The following is a 25695-nucleotide window of genomic DNA, read 5'->3' on the forward strand; positions in this document are numbered from 1 at the left end:
ACCTGAAACACATAACACAAAACACTGTAAGCACGAAGCTTAGTGAGTTCCCCAAGATACCACTCTAACACATATTAGCCAATCAAGGTTATAACTCTGTTGACCCTCTGGTCTGTGTGTCTCTGTGGGACCCTCCAGTCCTAACTCTCTGTGGACCCTCTGGTCCTAACTTTATGGACCCAAAGGTCCTAACTCTGATAATTCAGAATCATGCATATCACATATCACAATAAATCTCATAAAATAAATAGCATACAATTACACTAGCACATAACTCTAAACCTAACTCTGTAGATCCTCTGGTCCTAGCTCTATGGACCTTCCTGTCCTAACTCTGATATACACACAACATAAATCACATAGAAATAATGTAGTGCCACACATAGCATATATAACATACAATAACTCTGTCACATAACTCTATTACCACTCTATGTAAAGTATAGTGAGAAGACTCACCTGCTACTGCCGACTGAAGAACAAGATCACGCTGCTCCGACCACCGCCACGAACTCCACCACTGAATCACCAAAACTAATAAATACTAATAACAACCAAAATACCCCTGGAAGTCAACTGGTCAAATTTTGGTCGAAGTCAAAGTCCTCAGTCAAAGCCAACCCTCCTGACTAACTCTACTCACCGAGTCAACCCGCTGACTCGTCGAGTCCCCATGCTCTGAAACTCCTATAACATGAATCAACTCGCCGAGTCTCCCCAAGACTCGCCGAGTCCCACAACTCTGAGTCAAACCGTACTCAACTCACTGAGTCATCCCTTGACTCACCGATTCTCAGCTTAACCAGAAAAGGTTAGGACCTCAAGACCAGACTCGCTGAGTCCAAGAACAGATTCGCCGAGTCCAAGGCTATCTTCAAACAACTCGCCGAGTTTCCTCCTATCTTCATGCAACTCGCCGAGTACACCCATGTGACTCGCCGAGTACCACTAGCTCTTAACCCATACGGAGGCTTTCCAAGCCATGCAGGGTCTCCAATCCATAGATCTACTCTTATACAAGCCATCCATCACGTAAAGTGGCAATCTTTACGTGAATCCAAGGAGATCTAAGCATAATACACTCTTGGGATAAGGTTTGGGGCTAAAAGACTTCATCAATAGCTCTTGAACAGGGACTTTATGCTCTTTTGGATCATCACTATTCTAGATTTGAGGTAGCAACCTCATATCTAACCTCCAAACTCAAGATAGCACTAGATATACACCCAAAAATCCCACAAATGATAGATCTAGATGGATAACAGCTCAAGGAACGAATCATTACCTCAAAAGAAGGCTCCAACAGAAGAATAAGTCAAAACCTTGAAAAGCCCCTTGCTCCAAGCCTCTTAATCTTCAAAGATCTCTTCAACAAACACTCCTTCAAGATCCAAATGTTCTCTAATTCTCTCACAACGAATATTAGGGTTTCTGGACTTCAAGGGAGAGCAAAGAGGCTAGGAAGAGGGTATTATGTTCTTTATATAGGGCTAAATCCCTGGGATTAGGGTTTTCTCCACACAACACCAACTCGCCAAGTCCAGCCACCGACTCACCGAGTTGGCCACTAGACACGCGAACATAATCGCGACCCTACTCGCCGAGTCTACCCATGGACTCGCCAAGTTGATCATTCACATTTTCACTTTAAACCCTGAAGTTTGCACCCCCGAAATCGGGATGTTACATTCTAAACCCTAATCAGGATAAGTGATGGAACTACTCAATAAAAACATTGTTACATACCCCTCGAGGACATATAACACTCATAACGAGGCTTAATGGGGTTTACAAACCTTGCATTTTGAAGCTAAACACTCGCAAAGGTCACAAACAAAGTCTCTCTCACTCTATCTCTCTTTATCTCAAATCTCTCCCAAATCTCTCTCATAACCTCCCTCAACTTTTTATAATCATTTGGGGAATCCTGACCCTTAACTTAGTCAAAAACCTCATGAAACGGGAAGTTTATTGGTAAAACAGCTCTATAGGACCAAAACCTCTTGGAACCGAAACCCCTAAGAAGCTCCTGGACTGAAATCCCCCTCGCATGGACTGAAACTCCTAAAGAACCAAACTCGCATGGAACGAAGCCTGGAAGAACCGAAACTACCAGAACTGAAACCACCAGGACCGAAATTGTAGGGACCGCAACTGAACCTCAGAGGACAGAATGTCCCTTCGGATCGAACCTTCCCTTCGCCTTCGCCTCGCTACTTTCACTTTCGGGTCCCTCTGGCGCTTCGCCTGCGAAACTGTCCGGCCGAACCTCCTCTCGGTTCTCATCAGCAACCGAACACTCCCTTCGTTTCTAAACATCCAAGGACCGAACTTCGGTCCTGAACTCGGATTTTTCGTAAATTTCGCAGTTTTTCCCGGTTTTTGACCACTTTCTCATTTTAAGCCCATTTTTCATGATTTTGACGTGAGATTTTCATCCAAACTCATATTTTGACATATAAGACCCTATATATATATATATATATATATATATATATCCATAATTTAGACACATTTTAAGGTAAATCTTTGTTTGGGAATAATATCTAGTGGATAAGATATTAAGGTAGAGTGTTGAATTTACCTTAAAGTTATGACACAAGCAATACTCCACACCCACTCCATGACCATACTCAGTCACTATTCATCCCTACCTAGTCAACTATTTGATCTTTCACTCTCTTTTTCCAGCATATGATCATGAGTAAGGGCCGAAAACCCTTACTTCTCCTCCCACATTCCTCCCACTTTCACCAAGAAGCAAACTCATTTCTCTCTCTCACTTTCTCTCTCTAAACTCGAAATTGAAGGCTATTCTTGAGCAATCTCCTCCAATTTTGGTAAGTAACTTCATCCTACACTTGATTATCTTACATTCTTTCACTCAGATAATGGATTCCTTACACAAATAACATCATATTTGTTCATAGAATATTCGAATCTTCAAGCATCTCCCAAGTTTTCTTGACTTGGAAACTCCCTTTCATCATCATCCATCTACTAAAATCATTCAAGGTGAGTTCATACCCCCATATTTTCTTGCTTTCTCTAGGTTTAAGGGGGAGAATACGATTTAAAATCACCAAGAACTTAACAAAACGCAAACATCAACTTTCCACACAAAAGTTGAGTTCCATTCACGGACTGTTTTGACCGAATTAAACTTAAAAATATTTCAAAACTGTTTAATATGCAGATATTTCAGGTTTATACCTTTAAAATGACTACTTTCACATTTTCATACAATTTTTCTACAATTTATGGTGATTTTTACAAAACTGTCTACATTGTAGCTACGAATTCGGACCAATATGTGAATATGAACATTTTCATTCTAGTTAGAGACTTCTAAAAATCATAATAAAATTTATGAACAAACTAGACACATTTTATAAACTCTCAGAGTTTAAGGATTCAATTTTCAACTTCGTTTGATTTTTCTGTGATTTTTCTAAATCGGTGCAAAAATGGTAAAAACGAATTTACATTTTACAACTTTCATAACACTTTGTAACATGTTGAGCAAAGTGTTTATCTTTGATGACTTCATACTTTGCATGTGTTTTCTGTTTTGATATGATTATTTAACATAGAAATGTTCACTGAATTGTAAGAGTCCTTTATTATTACAATTAATGCAAGACGAGGCATAATAAACATAGTTATGTTTTTGCTATACATTCTACTTACACAGAAAAGGTTTCTATATGTTACAAACATTTTGATAAACTATAATAGGTATAGTTTATGTTTCATATACATTACAAACAATTAGGATAAACTATAACAAGTCATAGTTTATGTTTCATTACAGCACACCACGAAAGAGTACACTTCTACAAAAAGGGATTTTCAGTTCACTTTACGTAAATCTGTTAATGAATAAATTTGTGAGACATTCGCTTCACGTTACTTCCAAATTAGTGCAACAAAAGTCATGTAATTGTAACCAGAGTCTCTTGTAGGGAGAGCATGATAGTTGTGTATAGATCTATATTAGGTTTGACAAACTCACACCTTAGTTGCATGTAACAGCTAGATCGATAGGTCTAGGGTGACAAATGTCATTAACATTCCAACGTCTGAAGAACGTCGTATACAAGGCCGACTAAGTCATAGCATGGTTATAATAACTCATATGGGGTATTAGCAAAACATAATATTTACGAGATCTCCTTCCAATTAAACGAGTTTATGTCGATTTAAACTTGCATAATTTACAATTTATATGGAAAATACTAGTACATATTAGTCTTGGCATTTAAGACTACAATACATTTTAAAAGGAAAATATTGAATTTTACTGGAACAAACATTACTTTTACAAAGAAATGATTTCAACATTTCATTCAAAAGCTTATTAACTCACCAACTTAATTGTTGACATTTTTTTTAAAATTACTTGTATTCTCAGAAAATCAGTAAAATAGGTAATCAGCTACTTTTGAGGATGGGACGCTAAGGCGTCAAACATTTCATTTTTGTCAACATAATGTAATTGATTTAGAAACATGTAAACTTATACTATGGTGTAACTTTTTTAATTATAATTATGTTGGTTGTGTTTGCTATGATCATTATTATACACGTTGTTATGATCCTGTATATGAAGTCCTCTACCCCCAGACGTTTTCGCCATCATTGGTTTGGGGTGTGATATCGGAGGCAATCCAGATGTGAGTTGTGGGCCCGAAAGGCAATCCAAACTCACACTGTGGGCCAGGGGTAATCCAATCTATAAAGTTGTGGACCTAGTACATGCTGTTATTTGTATATGTGTTATTTGCAGTGTATCGGTATACTGGGGGAACTCACTAAGCTTTGGGCTTACATATTTAGTTTTTGTTTCAGATACCTCAAATGATTGTGGGAAGGCAAAGACGTGATCGTATAGTTTTCTCATGTTTATGACTTTGTTTATGGGATACTCTGATATTTTACTATTTTGAAAACACGTTTTGTAATGATTAATGGTTTTGAAATGTTTTGAAAAAGTTTAAATTTGGCACGATTTTTATGGATGTTACATGTGTCGATCATTATATCCCTCTCCAACGATCTGCAGCCTACCGTCTCCATCTTTGAAGCCTTATGTAGAAAGACCTTTCTTGCCAATAAGGTGCTCAGTAGTATTCATGAACAACTTTGATATATGCAATATCTTCAGAACTCTTATTTAATATATAATTCCCTTTTAGGGGTATCCGGCGATCTTTGGGGATTCAATAGGAACTTGTTGTAGCATGAAAAATGCAACAAGAACCATGAACTTTTTGTAGCAATGAGTCCAAATTGATGTGTTTGTGCTTTTATTTGTTGTTTTGTTTTCTAAAGTTAGTCTTACATAGTTGTTTTATTCTAGGTTTTATAGAATCGAAAGACCATTGGATGTTGTTTGGTGTGTAATTGATCATATACAATAAAATTAGCAATAATTATATAATTAAGGCTGAAATAATTATTTTATGTGAAATTGCTACAATTATGTTTCAAATGCTACTAACAGATAAATATTTTTACCAATTATGTTTCAAACTACTTTGGTTGAACAATGCGTTTTACCTAGACTTCAAAGCTATATTTATAAACATTGCGGCCAGGAGGTGATGATATTGATAGTATAGAAAAAAAAAAAGAATAGGTAGAAAAAGACAAAAACCATATTTGCATTTAACATTTTCACATGCATAACCTGGCAGCTCAACATTGCCGCCAGTGTTTGTGGCTATTGCAGGACAATGTTGCCCACATAAAATACTGACGACAATTAATGAGCCTAAGATTGGAGAGAGTGTTAGCACTCTTAGTACCTTGTTACATAGTTTTTTTTTATTGACACACAAGCATAACATGTATATGTTGAAAAATGTAGGAAGTGGTAATGTAAGGAGTTTAATAGGTTTTATTTTGAAAAAAAAAAAAAACAAATAGCCACAACCAATCACAACAAGCCCTTTCCTTCACTCTTCTCTCGCTACGTCCGTAGCAACCCTGGCTTAGTGAGTCCCCTAGCGGAGCTAGGGGCGGTGTTCCTTCTCCTAGCGAGCCCCATAGCAACTCCACTCCTCATAGCAGTGGCGGCCCTGGTGGTGCCAGTGGTGCGGTCGCACCAGGCCTTCGATCTTAGTGGGGCTCCAATTTTTGGGATAATTTATAGTTATAGTATTGGTATTTTTGTAAAATATATTTTTATGTTTTATCAATAAATATAATTAGCCTAGTAACATTTGGTTCCAATTTTAGATGCAGTTTAATTATGAAAAAAAAAATCAACAAAAATCAAAATCTAATTATAAATTTAAAATTTATCATCAATTTAAGGAAAATATCTATATCTAAAAAAAATGCAAATTTGTTTTCTTTATAAAACTTTGACAACGTTTTTATACTTTTATAAACTCACCAAAAAGTAAGAAAAAATCAGACCCTACAAAACCTAGTAATTGTGTTACTCATCTCTCGTCTTTTGGCTTTTGTTGTTGTGAATATCTCTTTGATTACTTACTGCAAATTAATGTTAGTATATCATCACTTTTAATTTTTCAACTATCCTTATCGCTTGATTGATGTGCTTTGCTTTCTGTCATCTCTCCGTGTTTAATGCTCCATAAAGTTAATGAATAATGAAAATGTTGTTCGTTTATTTTTTATGTATTGGTTTGAAAAGGATTTGGATTGTGCGAGAGCTATAGCTTTTGATTTGGAAATTGATCCAATGTTTGTTGAGAAAAATAATAAAAGAATAGTTGTTAAAAAAACTTTTGATGAAAATGTCGTTGGGTCATTAGAGCTGGTACATGAACTTTCACTTCAAAAGTCATTTAGGATTCAATATTTTGTGTACATAGTTAATCAAACTATTGGTTCATTGGAGCGAAGGTTGAACAATACAAACAATATGAAGACATTTTTTGTTTCTTATTCACAGCAGAAAAGTTGAAGTCAATGAATACTAGCGAGTTAAATTCATGTTGCAAAATTTTGGAGAAGATGCTGCAAAATGGTCATATCTCAGACATTGATGTTGATGATTTATTCAACAAACTAGAGTCGTTACAAAAACATTTACCGGTTGAACACAATACAGCTAACAAAATACTAAATTTCTTAAAAATGATGAACACTTATCCACTTTCTTATCTAGCATACAAAATATTATTGATTGTTCCTATTACAGTTACATCAACGGAAAGAATCTTTTCAAAACTAAAGTTTTAAAAATCTTATTTGCGTTCGACCATGTCTCAAGAGAGATTAAACGCTTTGACATTGATTTCGACTGAGAAAAAGTTTCTTGAGAATATTGATTATGAAAGTCTCGTAGATGAATTTTCTTCTAAAAATGCTATAAGGTCGATGTTTAGAAAACAGTAATGCATTGTTGTTGTTTTTTTTTAAAGTTGTTTATAATAGTTTTACAGTTTTATTTGATTACCAACGAGTGAAGACATTATTTTGTAGCAGTGAATTTATGAGATATTTTTTAGCAACTTTATGTTTTGAATTAGTGGTAACAAATGTAGTTAATAATATTTACAAGAAATTTTTTATGGGGGCTCACTTTAGTTTTTGCACAAGATCTCCAAAATATCAGGACCGGGCCTGCCTCATAGTCTAAGGCGGGAGGGAGTGGTAGCCCTCGTAACACATTGTCATATAGGTTTTTTTATTGACACATAAGTTTTTTTTAATTGTCATGTAAGCTTAGCATGTTTACATTGAAATATATAGGAAGCGGTGGTGTGTAGTTTTAAATAGATTTTATTTTGAAAAAAATAAAAAAAGTAAAAAAATAAAATACCAACAGCTAATCAAAACTCATTCTTATCATTTTCTCTATCCTCTATCCTCTAGTTAAGCACTTAGCAATAGCCCTTTAGTGAGACAGAGGGTGATGTTGGCTTGTGCTAGCAAAGGTCTTAGCAACCGACCTGCGACCCGCACTTATTATGTAAATATTTTTTTTTGACAAAAATGCAAAAATGGTCCCTGTGGTTTGACATTTTTTGTGGATATGGTCCAAACCTTTTAAAAATTGGATTTCTGGTCCTTATTGAAAGGTTTGTTTGTGGAACAAGTCCCTGGGGTTAACAGTCGTTTGTTTGTGGCTGTTAAACCCCTCATGTGCATTGCACACGAGGGCATAAATGTCTTTTTACTTGAGGGACCATTTTTACAATTCCTGAAATAAACCCGCTTGTTACAGTCTTAGCACCATATTACACACAAAATCACAAAATATTTAGTTATCTCTTCCACTTCCATCTTCTTCGTCATTCGTTTTGAACGCAAAAACCCTAATCAAGATTTGGTCCAAGGTGTTTACTTGTTTTTGCTTTTCAACTGTAAATGGTGTTCGTAATGTGGGCGATTAGGCCAAAAGGCGAGACGTATGACATCACAAATGAATATGGTTAGTTTCACTTATCCTCTGTTTACGAAATTGTGTTAGGTTTCTTGATGATCTGAAGAACAGAGCCAAAAATACAAACATCTGATAATTTCTTACTTAATGTTTTTTGTATCTTGTAGAGCATGTACCAACAATGTTCATCATAAAGCTACACCATGGTGGAAATTTTACGAAGCTTCCAAACACGAAATATGTTAAAGGTGAAGTGTGATATATTGATTTAGTAGACATTGATGAGTTCTCAGTTCATGAACTAGACGCAATGATGCTAGAGCTAGGTTACTTTGTACCCCCAGTAATATATTACCATTTTAGGATTCCTCATGAAGACTTGGATTTTGGCCTCAAAGCTTTAGGGAATGATAATGATGTCTTGAATTTGGCTCAGTATATTGGAGATAACAAGGTCACTGAAGTGTATACAGAACATGGAAAAACTAATTTGCTGACCTATTTTATGTCTCCAAAAGGAAAGCAAAAAGTTATTATTAAGGAGCTCTGTGATGGTGATCTTCCAAAAGAAGCAAATGTACCTCAAGTACCAGCAAAGGATAAAACCCCTATGATAGATGAAGCTAATGATCAAACACAGTTGGCATGGTATATGTCCTTGATACTCTTTGACAAAGTCCCTACACAAGTTTCACCACAGTATAGAAGAAATGGAAGGGTGAACTCAATAGTTGGTCAAAGTTCTTGTGCCAAAAAGCTTTGTTTAGTTGAATTGGATGATGTGGTAGAAGATCAAGGTGGTGATCATGCTAAATTGGATGATGTTGTACAAGATCAAGGTGGTGAGAATCCTAAATTAGATGATGTGGTACAAGATCAAGCTGGTGAGCATGCTAACATGAATGATGTGGTTCAAGATCAAGAGGTTGAGCATGCTAACATGGATGATGTGGTACAAGATCAAGGTGGTGACCATGATAACTTTGATTATGATGAATTTCATTATGAGAACTTTTCTCATGATCACTTTGATCCTTTTGATGGAGAACATTATCAACCACCAGAAGATGAGAATGTTGAAGACCATCAGTCTGAACATGAAAAGTCTGCTGACAGTGATGATCTTAGGCAACAATCAGAAGAACAATATGATGAACTTGTTGATGATGAAAACAATGTATCAGAAGTGGAGGTGGATATGACTGACTTTAACCTCAATCTTGATAAGGATTATGGTTGTGTTCAAATGGATGGGTTTCATAACGGGGCTGGGACAAATGATGAACATGAGGACATAGAAGTCATTGACAATGATAGATGGGATTCTTTAGATGAAGGGTCAGAAGATGAAACGAAAAGAAGATGTGTTCTTAAAAATCTGGCTAAGGAGAAAAGATGCAGTCTTGGCAATGTCCATAAGGCCAGTTTTTATGTTGGGCAAAAGTTTAAATCAAAGAAAGAATTGAAAGAAAAAATTGACATGCACGCACTAGAAACTAGGAGGAATTTATATTATAAAAAGAATGACAAGCTTAGACTTCGGGCATTGTGTAGAGGTGTAGTCCCTGTCATCAATGCAAGTGGGGTGGTTGGCCTTAATCCCAAAAATAAAACCAAGGGCAAAAAGGTAAATTCAGAAAAAGTAAACTGTAGTTGGTTCCTTCATGCTTCTAGGTCAAACACAGAATCTCCCTGGTTTGTAAGGACATTAAATGACAACCATACTTGCCTTCAAAGTAGGAAGATTAGAGCTTGCACTGCTACTTTTATATCCAAGCGAATCATGGACCAAATCGACATGAATCCAGGGATTCCACTTCGAGCATTGCAGGAACAACTTCAAAAGGACTTTGAGGTAGGTATTTCTATTGACAAAGTATTCAGGGCCAAGGCTATTGCTACTAAGATCGTGGAGGGTGACTATACGAAACAATATGAGATATTGAGGGACTATGTCCTTGAATTGCAAGCAACCAATGTTGACACAACTGTCTAGATTGATGTTTACAGTGAACAAAACCCATCAAACCCAACGAGGAGGTTTAAAAGAATCTACATTTGCTTAGGTCCCCTGAAAAAAAGGTTTTAAGGCTGGCCTAAGGGATCTTTTGGGTTTCGATGGTGCGCATATGAAAGGACCATTTCCTAGGCAGGTTCTAACAACAGTTGGGTTGGACTCTAACAATGGTATTTACCCCCTTGCTTATGCCATTGTTGAGACAGAGAACAAAAGTAGTTGGGTATGGTTCTTGCAGAGTTTAGGAGAAGACTTGGATCTTGGTTCAAACTCTAACTTTACTTTTATCACAAATCGACAAAAGGTATCTCTTTCTAACTTGTATTATTAATTACTTATTATTATATAAACTAAATACTTAATTTTTGTTATTGTTCTAGGGTTTAATACCAGCAATAGCCCAACTATCCCCATGTGCTGAGCACAGGTATTGTCTCATGCACATACATCAGAACATGAGAGTGAAATGGAAATTAAAAGAGTACAAGGATCATTTATGGAGATGTGCAACTGCAACCACTGTACCTGAATTTGAGCATTGCATGAAAGAATTTAGCAACTATGACAAGGAGGCATGTGAATGGCTTAGAAAGATTCCTCCAAAACACTGGGCAAGAAGCCATTTTACAGGTACATAAATTACCATAAATTACTATATGTTAAATGTGTACTTGTACTTAAAAGAATATGTTAATTTTTTTAACAGGCAGAGCAATCTCTGATATAATGTTAAACAACCTTTGTGAGGTATTTAACAGCAAGATAATAGAGGGAATAGATAAGCCTATCATAGGTTGTTTGGAGTATATTAGACAATACCTGATGAAGAGAATTTGTAATGTTATGAAGGTGATGGACAAGGCAAAAGGGCCTTTAACACCCACTGCAACAACCATATTGGATGTAAACAAGTCTCATGCATCACATTACATTGCTAGGTGGAATGGGGGTGAGAAATACCAAGTCACTGGGGCATGGCAAGACCAACATGTTGTAGATGTTAGGAACAACACATGTACTTGCAGGAAGTGGGAGCTAATAGGCATCCCATGTAAACATGCCATTGCAACCCTTTATGAAATGACCAAGAACTCGGAGGATGTTGGTGACATTTACAGGTGGGTCAATAAGGTATACTGGTTGGATACATGGAAGAATGCATATTCCTATAAGGTAGAGCCCATAAAAGGAAGAATAATGTGGCCTAAAAGTTTGTGTCCCACAACACTTATCCCTCCAACACATCATAAGCAACCAGGTAGGCCTACAAAGAAGAGGAAGAAAAGTGAGGATGAAAAATTGAGTCAGAGTCAAAGAGGGAGTCAAAGTCAGACTGGTACTCATGGTGTAAGTCAGGAAGAAGGCTGTAAAGTGGGTCCTGATGGAGTTCAAAAATTAACAAGGAAATATGTCAGTGTAACATGTGCAAAATGCAAAAACAAAGGTCACAACTCAAGGACATGCAAAGGTCAAGGCGGTAGAAGTTAGGTGGAAGTTGAAGATCAAGGTTGTGTTTGTTTTGGCAGATGTTATTTGCTACTTTTGGAAGTGTTTTGATGTTAAAAAACTTATGACTTATGGTTATTTTGGTTTTCATTAGTATGATAAGTATTAGAACATATATATATATATATATATATATATATATATATGGTTGCATATTTTGGGATAATGTAATTGCACTATATGCTTGTAGTCTATTATGTAATTGCAGCCTTGGTTATTATGGTTTTTGGTTATTATTGTTTATTATAACCATTACAGTCAATTATTCACATTAACCTTTCTTTCACCTTACAAAAACTACAAAGAACCTTACAAACAACATAAGCAATTCCATAAAATTCATTTTTGTCAAAGCAAGACAAAAATCAACAGTTGTCCAAATTTCTTGCCATTGACTTTGATGATGAAGAAAATGAAGATTTGGAAAATGAGAAGCTGGGACAAAAGGCAGTTGTTAAGTACAACCAACTGATTGGAATTCATACAAAGAACCTTACAAACAACATAAGCAATTCCATAAGCAAAAACTACAAATAACCTTACAAACAACATAAGCAATTCCATAAAATTCATATTTATATCAGGAAGTCATTTACTACATAAACAGCTTACTTTGACCTTACAAACAACTATAAAGAGCCTAGGTCAAAGTACCAAAAACCATTAATCCACCAAAAAACCACACTTTTATCGATCTCCAACAAATAAAAACCTACCCCATTTACCTATTACCTAAACCTAAACAGACCTTATGAACAAAATCACAAAAAACACCCAACTAGCCAGCAACATGATCTTTAGAGCTGTGCACCAAGCTTGCATTCGGTTAATATTTCTCAATAGTCCAGGAATAATGACTTTAGACCTTTCACACATGGGGGGATCAACCCATCCGATGAAGCGACAAGCAGAATCCTTCAAAAAAGGGAAAATAACAAATGTTATTTGATTACAAATCAAAATGGGTGCAAACAAATTTCTTTACCTTTTGAGGGCAAGCATAGAAACGTATGCCTGGGTTCTTCGGTGTCCATGAGCATTTAACAACAGCAAACTTACCACAAAAACAGAGAACCATCGTGTGATTAACTGACACCCCAACTGTTAACAAAGAGAGATGAGAGATGGAAGAGAGAATGAAGAACAACTTGAAAGTTGCAGAACAACGTTTGGGGAAGAACTTGAACGTTGGGGAAGAACGTTGGGGAAGTCTTTATATATTATTTCAAGAATTGTAAAAATGGTCCCTCAAGTAAAAAGACATTTATGCCCTCGTGTGCAATGCACGTGAGGGGTTTAGCAGCCACAAACAAACGGCTGTTAACCCCAGAGACTTGTTCCACAAACAAACCTATCAATAAAGACCAGAAATCCAATTTTTAAAAGATTTGGACCATATCCACAAAAAATAACAAACCACAGGGACCATTTTTGCATTTTTGTCTTTTTTTTTTTTTTTTTTTGTAAGTATAAAACTCCAGATGACTCACGTTCCTTGCGGGGGTAATAAGGTCATTTACGCAAAGAGTGCTTTATGGCGAGATCCCGTGTGCGGCACCAGCACCGAAAAGTCTCTCTCCTTTTTCTCCGCGCCATTAGGAATTAAGAAGTCCCGTTTTCGTCGCCAATACTTACATAAATGACGATATGTATCCATTGATAATTGTATCGAAACACTGTTGCAGCTGCCAAATGCAAATAATGCTCGATTAACCACCCAGATACTTTATAGCAGCCTGCTTCTGGTGTTGAATTCCCGATTTCAGGTCAGAGATATCTCGTATTCCTCTACCTACTTCTGTAATCACTAATGTATGTTAATTTGTATGGATTGAATTTCTATTTGAAATTAGAATTTTTACATGCTCAATGCAAATGTTTATGCATGCTATAATCTATATGCTTTAATGTGTGTGTGCTTTGAACTGTTTTTTTTTTTTTTTTTTTTTTTAATTTTATATTTGTATGTCTGTTTGATTTGACTTCGTTCAGCTGGTATAATTGTGAGATTTTACATCTGACGTTGATTAGACTAACTAGTTTCTATACTCCATTTCGTCCAATTCAATTTCGTAGTTGAAACTGCTTGTTCTTTTTTCTCTTGGAAGGGGTGATTTGGCACCATTTAACCTAGCTTAATAAAATAACCTATAGATACATTACTAGAAGTGCTAGTGTGACATGATCATACGGTTTCCAGATTAAGGAGAAATTAATCACGTTTATCAGTTTGATTATGTGAAAACTTTGTTACTATTACTTCCCTGTAGTAATTTTAATACTCGATAATATTTGTAGTTTTAACTCTAGGATTTGTTATGATTATTCATTCTCTTGACAGGAATAAATGGCTACAATCTCACTAGCAGATATTGCCTTCCAGACCCATCCACACCACCTTTTTGTTTCCTCAGGCATCGGTGGATCTAAATCGTATGTCAGTCCCAAGAAATACACACTCAACTGTAGAAAGCACTCCAATAGTAAAAGGTTTATTTATATTACCTTTCTTACTCACCTTACTTTCAAATGTTCATAAATTTGTTAGACTCCGACATGTAATCTTTGCAGAAAATGCTTACACAAAAGTCACCGCATGTTCAAATCAAGTAACTTTATGTGCTGCAGTGTGGTATGTTATACTCCTTTAGTTGTAAGCTGTTGAACATCATTGTTATTGACACTATTTTGATACCCATGGCATAATGCATGAAAAGGAAATAGCAATATCAGAAGGTTCAATAACTGTTGATAATGGTGGAAGACTAGCTCTTGTAGTTGATGATGATTCTCAAAAGTCAAAATTACTCAGTGATGGACCACGTAGAGAAATACCAGACTGGATGGCACGAAGGATAGGCTCTGTTCGTCCTAAGTTTCCTCCTAAAAAGATTGACATTTCTGAAGTCAACACATCAAAATTCAAGTCTTTGGAATTGCCTAATCCTTCTGAAGTATGGTCAATTGCAAAAGCAAAGCCAAAAGATGGGGACACATTAATTGAACATGTGATCGAGAAAGAGTTAATTGAAAAGAAACGGAAGTCTCTAGAACGTGCTCTGCAACGAAAAACCATTCAATGGCAGAAGACCCCAGAAGAAATAAAACTAGGTTCTTTTTTAATCTTTTCTTTTCTATTTATTTTGCCCATTATGTGTAATTTGACTTGTTCTTTGCTTCACAAATCACAGAGCCAGGAACTGGCACAGGACGTGAGATAGTGGTTAGTAATTTTATATAAATTTGCTACAATTTTTGTTCTTTCATTGATCTCTGATAAACTGTTTCCATAGTTTCAAGGTTTTAATTGGGAAAGTTGTAGAAAAAAGTGGTACATGGATCTGGCTCCAAAGGCTGCAGATTTATCTCGCTGTGGTATAACAGCAGTGTGGTTACCTCCTCCAACTGAATCTGTTGCTCCACAAGGTCTTTATGACTTAAAAACATTTACTTTGAAATTAAAAAAAAAAAAAATTACATGGCATGATATAAAAAGTGTTGATACATTTCATGGAATGATTTCAGGATACATGCCTTCTGATCTATACAACTTGAACTCAGCATATGGGACACAGGAGGAGCTGAAGCATTGCATAGAGGAGATGCACCATCACCATCTTCTGGTATTATTTAGTCATCTTTAAAAAATAGTTTGGAGGAAAATCTGATGATACATAAATATGTTTTTTTTTTTTTTTAAATCTTTTACAGGCGTTGGGAGATGTTGTACTAAATCATAGATGTGCTCATAAACAGAGTGAAAATGGAGTATGGAATATTTTTGGCGGGAAACTTCCCTGGGGACCTGAAGCAATTGTTTGTGATGATCCAAATTTTCAGGGTCGTGGAAATCCTTCAAGTGGTATGATTATGATTTATGAATAATTGATTATGTTTATACCTCTCTAAAACAAATATAAATATGGATTATAGATTCTATGTTTATGTAAGGATATGTGTTTTTCTTGTTATGAATTGCAGGTGACATATTTCATGCTGCACCAAACATTGATCATTCCCAGGATTTTGTACGAAATGATGTAAAACAGTGGCTGAACTGGCTTCGGAATAATATTGGTTATGATGGGTGGCGCCTTGACTTTGTGAGGTCAAAGGCTATTTTGGTCTTTTTTTTTTTTTTTTTTTTTTTTTTTTTTTTTTTTTCTTACAAGCCGATTCTTATGTTATTTATGTTATCTCTTAATTTATTCATCTTTATAGGGGTTTCTCAGGTGGATATGTTAAAGAATACATTGAAGCTTCAAATCCTGCATTTGCCATTGGAGAGTATTGGGATAGTATGGCTTATGAAGGTGGTAATCTGTGCTACAACCAAGGTAACTTTTATATGCATTTTTCTTAGATACCACATAAAACGTCACATGGAAAGAACAGAAACATAAAACTGAAAACTTGAAAAGTGAAGCTTTTTCTAGTTCTTGTGGTAATCTGTGTTTGTTTTGGTGTTTCATTTAAATTACTCATTAAGAGCTGATTTGGATTATTAATATGTTCTCAGATGCACATCGCCAACGTGTAATAAACTGGATCAATGCCACTGGTGGTACCTCATCTGCATTTGATGTCACAACAAAGGTATGAGAATTATCACATCGTTTGTTTTCAAGAGGAAATAGAAACTACTTGATGGAATGGAATGGAATGGATCATTACATTCGATTATCATTTTTGGTTGGCTTAAGGGAATGAAATGAGTCGTTCAAACATGTTTGTTATGTACAATTAGAAAATTAAGTTGATAAATAAAAAAAGAAAATGTTTGTTTTTTCATAAAAATGAACTTTGATCACACAAAAATATATCGGTAAAAAAGTGCATATAGACATATTCCATATTTCCATCAAGAGACTATAAGAAGGAATCACATTCCATTCCGTGTTTGATAATGATTAGTATGGTACATATGATTATGTAGATTAGTAATTGTAGTGGAGTCCATGCAGGGAATACTTCATTCGGCATTGCATAATGAATATTGGAGATTAATAGATCCTGCTGGAAAGCCACCAGGAGTCATGGGATGGTGGCCCTCACGTGCTGTCACTTTCTTGGAAAATCATGATACCGGCTCAACACAGGTCAAGTCCTCCTCCTTCTCTCTCTCTCACACACACACACACAGAGTCACATATCACATTATATGTAAATTTTGGTCTCATGGGTATTTAATATATACATATACAGGGACATTGGCCATTTCCACGAGATAAACTTATGCAAGGATATGCTTACATCTTAACCCATCCGGGGACTGTAAGTTCCATCTGAATAATATTATTTGATATTTTCTGTTATAGATTTAATCGATTTATATTTTATATATTGCAGCCTGTGGTGTTTTATGACCATTTTTATGATTTTGGGATCCATGATGTGGTAACGGAGCTAATTGAGGCTAGGAAACGAGCAGGGATCCACTGCAGGAGTGTTGTCAAGATTCATCATGCAAATAGCGATGGGTATGTGGCCCAGATAGGGGACACCTTGGTCGTCAAACTTGGTCACTTTGATTGGAATCCTTCAAAACAAATTGATCTTCATGGGACTTGGCAAAAGTTCCTGGATAAACCCTCGGATTACCAGATTTGGTTCAGAATCTAGTACACTACTTCTTTTATAACTTCCATATTCCAGGAAATTACAACTAATAACTAAATGGAACATTCAGTAATATTTACTGCTTAATAAGTAATATTCATTCGTCTAAACAAGTGCAACACCAATATGCTTTAGAATAAGCGTTTTATGTGGAACAATTTAGGAATCTGATCAATAGTTGACGATTTTTTTTAAAATATATTATTAGTGTTTAGATTTAGATAAATAAAAGTTTGTCCTTGAGGTGCATATAACTTATATCTACTTGTTTCGTTACAATAAGGAAACTCAATGTAAACAAATAATAATAATAATAATAATAATCTAAGACTTTCTAGTTAAAATATATACTAATTTAACATACCATTTCGTAGGATACATGTTTTAAGCTAATCACTGTTTATAAAAAAGATTGTACACACTATATTTACCAAAGAGCAGACTTTTTGGAAAAGGAAAATAATGGAGATGCAGGGGTATGAAATCGAATATAAAATACCATTTCGTAGGATACATGTTTTAAGCTAATCACTGTTTATAAAAAAGATTGTACACACTATATTTACCAAAGAGCAGACTTTTTGGAAAAGGAAAATAATGGAGATGCAGGGGTATGAAATCGAATATAAAATTAAAACAGTATTAAGAGAATAGTGGAGATGCGGGGGATCGAACCCCGTGCCTCTCGCATGCAAAGCGAGCGCTCTACCATTTGAGCTACATCCCCTATGTGTTCTACATTGGAATCAGCTTATTATTATTATATTCCAAATTATTTTGCAAGCATTAAACGAATCGTAATGTTGTTATATAAAAAAGAGACCAATTAAAAAACAAATAATTTTACCTTTTCAAGTTTACTATTTTGAGTAACTACTAATATTTTTAAATCTTAACAACTTAACAATTAACATGCAAAAGCTAAACTTAACGATAACTTAAAAACAACCTTATCCAATAAAAACCATGAATTATAGAAAAGAATATGAAAGTTGATTACCTTTGACTAAGAACAAAATAAAAAGTTCACTGGCTTAAATAGAAATAAAAGTTAGATGTAGTATCCTTAAATAGAAAATTTCACAAAGTTTGCCATTTTTCTAGGATCGACAGTTGCAATAATTGATTAACCTTTTTATATAATTCACCCTTATTATTATTATGATAAGGGTAGAGTTATACATCATCTTATCATATCCTTATTTTTTCACCCCACAAAACTGATAATAATTGATTAACCTTTATATATAATTCACCTACATCAATTTCTCGTACATTTTCTCACCCCACAAAACTGATAAGAAATGATCTTACCATATATCGTCAATCCTTTCACTTTATTTTTTTAATTTTAATATAAAAATAATATATCAATATTATATTCTATTGTTGGAAATTAAATATCTTTAATTTTGATATAAGATATAATAATAACTAAAAAAAAAATAAAGAAAATATATATGGTATAGTCTTATGGTGCGTGGGATCTACCACACTACCCCTTACCTAAAGGATGTGTTATTCCCCTCATATGACACATCCATGTCTCCTCTACCGCATGATGCGGCAAAGCCACATATCATTATAATATGTAGAAAAAAACACTATTATACATTCTTATATATAACAAGTGAGGTTGGTATGTACGTTAGATCCTATATTTTCGAGTGAATAAGCTAATACAAAATGTCAGTATGTAAAATTATTTGCGTACTATATATATATATATATATATATATATATATATATATATATATATATATACACACACACACACACACTAGCCGTTTATCCGCGCAAAACGGCGGCGACGAATAGTTTCTTTCAAGCAATTAGTTCCATTCGGAAACATGTTATATTTCTAAGAACACTTGCACCATTATCGATCGGTTTCACAAAAATAAAAAGTGCAATGCCAAAACCAAAAAATATTATGGTGGTGGATTCCATGGAGGAAAAGGAGATGGAGATTTGAATTAGTCTCCAGTCAACTATATTTTATGCAAAAAAATTAGGGAACTCCAATTTGAATGAACTTTTAAATTTCAAACGATTTGTCGAAAAAAAGTGTTTCAGATTTCGAATGCACCAGATACAAGAGAAGAGATATTTTAGGAGTACAAGTTGGGTCAAAGTTGATGAAAATACTAATGCAATCCCTAAAAATAAGAAAATACTAATTTAAATGTGTTTTTAATACTTGTATCCCTAACATTATCATTTGTAAAATATATATTATAATATTATTATATTAATAGTTAGTTGTACTGTAAGCTTAAAGACTTAGACGTCTTAAAAAAATATTATTATTATATTAATTATATTTATAGAAATAATAAAATTTCTTTTATAAGGTAGTGTATATATATACACACACAGACAAAATAATTTTTATAAAACAAAGACGGATGAATAACTTATTTATTGAAATAAATAATAAACAAATGACAAAACAACCCTTCACCACGGGATATATATGTCTCTCTCTTTAGATATGTGAGCGAGCATTGTTTTGTTGAGCATTAAGAAGATGCTAGGTCTCTAATCTAGTTTGTACCCTGATAGTCCAGGTTTGTTGTTTCTGATTGTGTTCCTTTAATTGTAATACATGTAAGAGTATGATTTGGTGGTGGTGGTGGTGGTGATTCGTGATGTGATAGTTGGAGATGCTAATCGGTGATAATGGACATTTTTGGAAAAATGATAAACATGAAATAATTTTTTTTTTTAAAAAAAAAGATCAATAAAAGGGCAAAATAATCATATTAAGAAAATAACATCTTAGCTATTACATGTAACGATCAAAGGACCTTCAGTGTAACACTTGGAAACCATAAAATCATCCATATCAACTATATACTCAGAGGCGGATCCAATGTAGAGGCTGAGGTAGCCTAGGATCCCTCTCAAATTGTTTTTCAATAGTGCAATTTTTTTTTTCTGAAAAATTCGTTTTATGTTGCGGTGATACTTTGGAAAAAAAATTTAGATTACCATAAAAAATTTGTGATACCCTTTTATTTTAACTATGTCCCATCACTATTTATACTTGGACCAATAGTGTAGTTACATACAAACCAAAAGGACCAAAGATGTAATTAACTCTAATTAATATATAAATTTAAAATATTTATTGATTATTTGATTATTAGACGGTTACATCATAAAAATAAGGTAGTATTTGTTTTTTGTCTGCAGATCTGCGAGACGTCTTCTGTCTGCGCCGCGCAGACCACGCGCAGACATTAGTCTTCGCAGACTGTTTGTTTTTTTGAAGACTGCAGACCTAAAAATGTCTGCGCGCCCTCTTCTTGGCGCAGATGTGGACCAGAGTCTTCTAACATCTTCAGACATCTTCTAGCTTAAAAAAACATATATATCTTTATTTTTTTTAAGTTTTTTTTTTAATTTATATTTTTTTCAACTTTATTAATGATAAACAATATGGAAAAAAAAATTACAAAACTTAAAAAAAAACATTTGACGATACAAACATGATATTTTTAACAAATTTATAAATAAAAATTTATTATAATAATAGTCGTTGAAGTTGTTTATATAAATATGAAAAAAAAAATCATAATATATTCTTATATTTTTTTGCCAAAATTTTGTAAAACTTTATTTAATAGAGTATCATCAATTTCTCAAGAAAATATTTATCGTACGTTTTTAATAGATTTATTTGAAAAAACCGAAGTTTATTTCCATCTATTTATGTATCAAATTCTTTGATCACTAATTATAATGTTTAGTTATAACTTTGCAATCAAAGTTGTTGGTTTTTATCAAATATGTATATGAATTAATACCATTTTTATTTTTATTTTTTATATAATAATACATAAAAGTTGATCTAGATTCGTTATATATTTATAATAAAGTCGTAAAAATATATAAAAAATTCGCTTTGAAGTTTTAAAAAATCAGTTTATTTAGATTTCAGTTTATTTTAATAGCCCGCAGATGTTAAAAAAACAAACAGTTTTCTTTTTTCAGACTGCAGACGTTTGGTCCACCTCTTCTACTGCAGAGGTCTACAGATGTGGTCCGCAGACTGCAGACATTTTGCCTCAGAAAAAACAAACAGCACCTAACACATCATTGGATTTCTATATCATTTAAAAGTTTTTGTTAAGCAAAATTATCAAAAAAACTTCTTCAACGCAGTTAGTTTTTCTAAAGGGATGTTTGTCAAATGGGTTTATTAAGTTATTAACGACCAGTCATAAAAATAGTTTATAATATTATTTTTTGTTATTGCATTATAGCTTATATAAGCAAATTTTGCTAGACACCTTTTAAAAGAAAAAAAAATAATGATTTTATGATTAAATAATTAAAAATTCTAATCAATGAACTGAAAATTTATATAAATTTACAGTGAATTTTATAGTATTTAACCTATATCAAATTCAAAGTTTAATGGAAAGATAAGAAAAAAAGGGAAGATTTTATGGTACAGCTCTTCAAAATCAGCCGTCTGATCTGATCTCCCCAATATCGAAATCCACGGCTAAAACCACTACACCGACATCTCTCGTAAGTCGTAACCCTAACCTCAGCTTCAATCTCTATCTGAATAGTGAATACCAGACCTCAGCCTCGGCACCAAGCCTCCAGGTTCAGAACCGAACCTAGACCGATAAAAAAGTAAAAAAAAAACCATAACCAAAGTGTTTATCACCTTTGTCCGAAAAAAAGAAAAAAGAATCCATCTTTCTCGCTCATCGTTTTGGAAAGAGAAAGTGTGTTGAAATTAGTGCGAAAAAGTAAGAGATGCATATATATACACACATGTGCACATACAGGGAGAAAGCAGTAGAGAAAGAAAGAAGGTGCATTCTGCTGCTTCCGTGTGCAGTTGCAGAAAAAATTTGATGATCTTCATCTCCATTAAAAGGAAAGGAGACCTTCCAAAGTAAGAGTTTTTACACTATTTTCATCAAAACCCCGAAAAAAGAAATTCCATTTGAATCACAAGCTTTAAACCCTTATAAATTATTATCACAATTTTAGCTGATTATTGGCTTCATTTGTGTTGTAGCTTGTACGCTAAATAACTTTGTACTGGTTGCTGTAATTCCGCTAAAGCTTAGCATTTTCTTGGATAAATAGTTTGACATTATTATTTTTTCTTTCTATTTTTAGGAAACTTTTCAAGGTTGGTTTCATGCAGAGGTTTTTCTGGGGTTTGAGTTTCGGATTTGCCCCAAATTTAACTTGTCAGTTGATAATTTGGGCCCTAAGTTCATGTGCGAGTGTTTTTGCTACATAGGGTTTTGCTTGGTTCTAGTGCATAAGTGTGTGTTCTTTGAAATTGGTTTAATTTTTCCTTCCTGAAATTGTTGTTGATTGAGACAATGGGACTTCCTGAATTTATACTATTCTATTGTTTTCTTACCTAGCGTAAAGACATTAAATTAATTAAAAATATGAATGAAATTGGTTTCGTTGCCGAAGCTTGGCTAATATTATCTAAATTTGGTTGAAAAGAGAAGCTTCTATGTGTCTTAAATTTTTAGAAATGCGTAATATGTGTTTCAGTTGCATTGTTAGTTTTTGTTCCTCTCATATCCAATTAACCATCTTCCATGTCAAAAAAAACATGTAGTTTGCAAGAAAAAAATGATTTTGGCCAAATTTCAAAAAAGTAAATGCAAAAGAAAAGTCATATATGGTAAATTTTGTCCAAAATGGGTCATTCTTGCAAAGTGTAATGTTCCTTTCACATTTGTTTATAGGTAGAAGTCTCAAATTTAATGCGTTTCAAATGTTGGAAAGACAAATTATGCTCAAGCAGCTATAAGAACTCAAGAGGCAAAAAAACCTACAATAATTAAATGATGCCCATCAACAAAATCCCATGCATCATAATAAGTATTCCTCTATGACTCAATATGGAATGCTAAATAATGGTGTGCAAGTTCGTGATGCATCCCAAATGTTCATGTTTGGTGACACAAATTTGGTTCATGGATTACCAAACAGACTGGTTTATTCACAACCTCAAAATCAAGTTCTGCATGCTCAGTTTCAAGGACAGTTTTTTTCTCAAGGTGGAGGTCAAACAAGGAAAGCCCAGAAAGTCAATAACCAAGATAGATACAAAGAATTCTGTGGAATTCAAGAAAGTGGAATGGAATATGTGAGTGGGAGTTGGAGTGCTCTTAAGCAGACTGCTGTAGCAGAAGCCTCTAGTGGTGATTCTGGTGTACAAGAAGAGTGGAGTGGGTTGAGTTTTCAGAATCCTGTACTCTCAAATGAAAACCAGCCTTCAAATATGGTGGAATTGGAAAGTGGGAAACAACAAACTCCATGGCTGTATAACATTTTACCAGAGGAGGTAACTTTTAGAAACAGTGATTGTTCTGGTATGTCTGGTTTCATGGACAGATCAGCTGTTTCAGTGAAGAAGGAAGATGGTGAAAAAAAGTCAACTTTTGAGGTCAAACCAGGAATTGGTCAACAGGTTGCATCTTCAAGAAGACAACCGAATAAATGGATGGATGTACCTATGCAACAAAACCCTCCTACTCCTAGTACCTCATATCCAACAAATAGGAAGATGGAATCTGGTAAGATGCACCAAAGTGGTTATCATGGACATGCAGTGTGTTCTTTGAATCAAGCACCCATGAACTATGATCCCAGGATGATAAAGAAAGAAAAGGTGGAATATGACAATACAGTCCCTCAAGTAACCTCACTTTCCCATTTGAATTCTGCTTGTGGGAATTATAAAAGTCAACCCATTTCATCATCTGCATCGCGTTCATCTTCCATTTATTTGCAGCAGTTAGATGTGGCTAAAAAGAATATGGTTGTTTTAAATTCAAAAAAGAGAAAAGCTTCTACATTTGAACAGCTTCCATGGCATAAAGAAGTAACTGAAGGTTTTACAAGGCTTCATGATACCAGGTGTGTACCAGATCAATCCCCATTAGCTTCTTAGTACATGCGTCTATTAAATCCATGACAATTTCATTGTTTTGCAGCAATGCTGAGTTGGAATGGGCAAATTCTGTAAACCGGATGCCTGAAAAAGTAGCAGACTTGATGTCAATTGTTGACCGAAAGAGAAGAAGACTTATCTTAACAACACAACTTATGCAAATGTTGTTTCAATCTGCACCAAATATTGTCATTTCAGAAGATGCTACTAAACATTGTGATACAATCACATACTATGTTGCTAAATTTGGTCTGGGTGATGCATGTAGGACTTCTAGAAGCAGTGTTGAACAGGGTAGTCTTTTAAAAGTTGTAGAAGGTTTTATTGATAGATCAAAGAGGCTGGAAGACATGTTATTGAGGTAACAAATAACAATATCATATTATGTTTTATGGTTTTACTTGCATATTTTAATGAGTTATAAAATGTTGAATGAAGGTGGGAGAAAGAAGGATCTTCGATTCTTGATATAAAGGTGGAGTTTCAAGATTTGGAAAAGTTTTCAGTGATCAATCGTTTTGCAAAGTTTCATAGTCGAGGGCCATTGGTTATAACTGCTGACACGTCATCATCTGGTGGAGCCTCTTCCACTGTGCAGAAACTTAACCCTCAGAGATATGTTACAGCTAGTGAAATGCCCAGCGTAGTGCCACAAGGGCAATATTGTCTTTCACTATGATAATTAGTTTGATACACTCCTTTCTCCACCCTTATGTATCCTCCAATGTTTGTCTAACTAACACTTAAGTTGATATTTTGAACTAAGTTAACTTTTGACAAAGTATATAACCTTTTTTGTACATGTCAATAAGATACTAGGAAGCTTTTGGGGGTTACCAAATCTTTTTTATCAACACAGCTCAGAGTAATGGCAGGTATGTAATTTAATTTCTTCCCCTTTCTGAAAGTTGGCATCTTGATTAAGACGTGTGTAGTTTCTAAAAAAGTTGATATTAGATGTTCATCTTGCTTTTAGCATAATGGTGAAAAGATTCTAGATTTTCTTCCCCTTAATGGAAAAAAGAAAATTGAAATTGACTTTTAGTCTTGCCAATCTTGTGTTTTTCTCAAGTCACATGCTTTGGTTTCTTGATTTTGTTGGTGGGAAAAAGCTTTGGTGTTTGGTGTTTATACTAGTATATACTACGTATTTATAGCATGGAAATGCAAAAAGTAAAAGAGAAAAAAGAAGAGTTTTTAGCATGCTATATTTGTGGGGATTCTGTATATCTG

At 34.4% G+C, this 25695-nt stretch overlaps 3 protein-coding genes and 1 non-coding gene across 6 annotated transcripts; 3 read left to right on the forward strand and 1 right to left on the reverse strand.

Annotated features, from left to right (window-relative positions):
- Positions 1–10494: 10494 nt before the first annotated feature.
- LOC145030255 (uncharacterized) lies at positions 10495–11870 on the forward strand. The gene is made up of 4 exons (XM_078978651.1): positions 10495–10686; positions 10763–11012; positions 11089–11129; positions 11232–11870. Exons 1-4 carry the CDS (start codon positions 10495–10497, stop codon positions 11868–11870), a joined length of 1122 nt encoding a protein of 373 aa, XP_078834777.1.
- Positions 11871–13418: 1548 nt separating this feature from the next.
- Positions 13419–17706, forward strand: LOC145032138 (putative alpha-amylase 2). 2 transcript variants are annotated; one of them, XM_078980839.1, is made up of 14 exons: positions 13419–13654; positions 14230–14378; positions 14460–14520; positions 14606–14999; positions 15080–15111; positions 15182–15314; positions 15414–15511; positions 15600–15750; positions 15870–15996; positions 16110–16225; positions 16408–16484; positions 16853–16987; positions 17094–17162; positions 17238–17706. In XM_078980839.1, the coding sequence occupies exons 2-14, from the start codon at positions 14236–14238 to the stop codon at positions 17508–17510; spliced, it is 1809 nt and encodes a 602-aa protein (XP_078836965.1). In that variant the 5' UTR covers positions 13419–13654; positions 14230–14235; the 3' UTR covers positions 17511–17706. The 2 variants fall into 2 exon arrangements, with proteins under 2 accessions (XP_078836965.1, XP_078836966.1); XM_078980840.1 differs by lacking the exon at positions 13419–13654 and adding an exon at positions 13680–13700.
- Positions 17707–18161: 455 nt separating this feature from the next.
- Positions 18162–18234, reverse strand: TRNAA-UGC (transfer RNA alanine (anticodon UGC)). Its single transcript has one exon. It is a non-coding gene; the product is annotated as a tRNA-Ala (tRNA).
- Positions 18235–22190: 3956 nt separating this feature from the next.
- LOC145032139 (uncharacterized) lies at positions 22191–25251 on the forward strand. Of its 2 annotated transcripts, XM_078980842.1 has the most exons (5): positions 22191–22428; positions 23252–24207; positions 24304–24428; positions 24506–24823; positions 24901–25251. In XM_078980842.1, the coding sequence occupies exons 2-5, from the start codon at positions 23374–23376 to the stop codon at positions 25139–25141; spliced, it is 1518 nt and encodes a 505-aa protein (XP_078836968.1). In that variant the 5' UTR covers positions 22191–22428; positions 23252–23373; the 3' UTR covers positions 25142–25251. The 2 variants fall into 2 exon arrangements, with proteins under 2 accessions (XP_078836968.1, XP_078836967.1); XM_078980841.1 differs by having other exon boundaries at positions 23252–24428.
- Positions 25252–25695: the final 444 nt, after the last annotated feature.

This window comes from Lactuca saligna, chromosome 2, assembly GCF_052625555.1.
Source record: "Lactuca saligna cultivar CGN05327 chromosome 2, ASM5262555v1, whole genome shotgun sequence".
Lineage (NCBI taxonomy): Eukaryota > Viridiplantae > Streptophyta > Magnoliopsida > Asterales > Asteraceae > Lactuca > Lactuca saligna.

Coding starts and splice junctions, on each gene's coding strand:
- LOC145032138 (XM_078980839.1), top strand. CDS start 14,236: ATGGCTACAATCTCACTAGCAGATATTGCCTTCCAGACCCATCCACAC. Junction 14,521..14,605: donor ACTTTATGTGCTGCAGTGTG/GTATGTTATACT, acceptor ATGCATGAAAAG/GAAATAGCAATATCAGAAGG. Junction 15,112..15,181: donor GCACAGGACGTGAGATAGTG/GTTAGTAATTTT, acceptor CTGTTTCCATAG/TTTCAAGGTTTTAATTGGGA.
- LOC145032139 (XM_078980841.1), top strand. CDS start 23,374: ATGCATCATAATAAGTATTCCTCTATGACTCAATATGGAATGCTAAAT. Junction 24,429..24,505: donor ACAAGGCTTCATGATACCAG/GTGTGTACCAGA, acceptor ATTGTTTTGCAG/CAATGCTGAGTTGGAATGGG. Junction 24,824..24,900: donor CTGGAAGACATGTTATTGAG/GTAACAAATAAC, acceptor TGTTGAATGAAG/GTGGGAGAAAGAAGGATCTT.
- LOC145030255 (XM_078978651.1), top strand. CDS start 10,495: ATGAAAGGACCATTTCCTAGGCAGGTTCTAACAACAGTTGGGTTGGAC. Junction 10,687..10,762: donor TTATCACAAATCGACAAAAG/GTATCTCTTTCT, acceptor TTATTGTTCTAG/GGTTTAATACCAGCAATAGC. Junction 11,013..11,088: donor GGCAAGAAGCCATTTTACAG/GTACATAAATTA, acceptor TTTTTTTAACAG/GCAGAGCAATCTCTGATATA.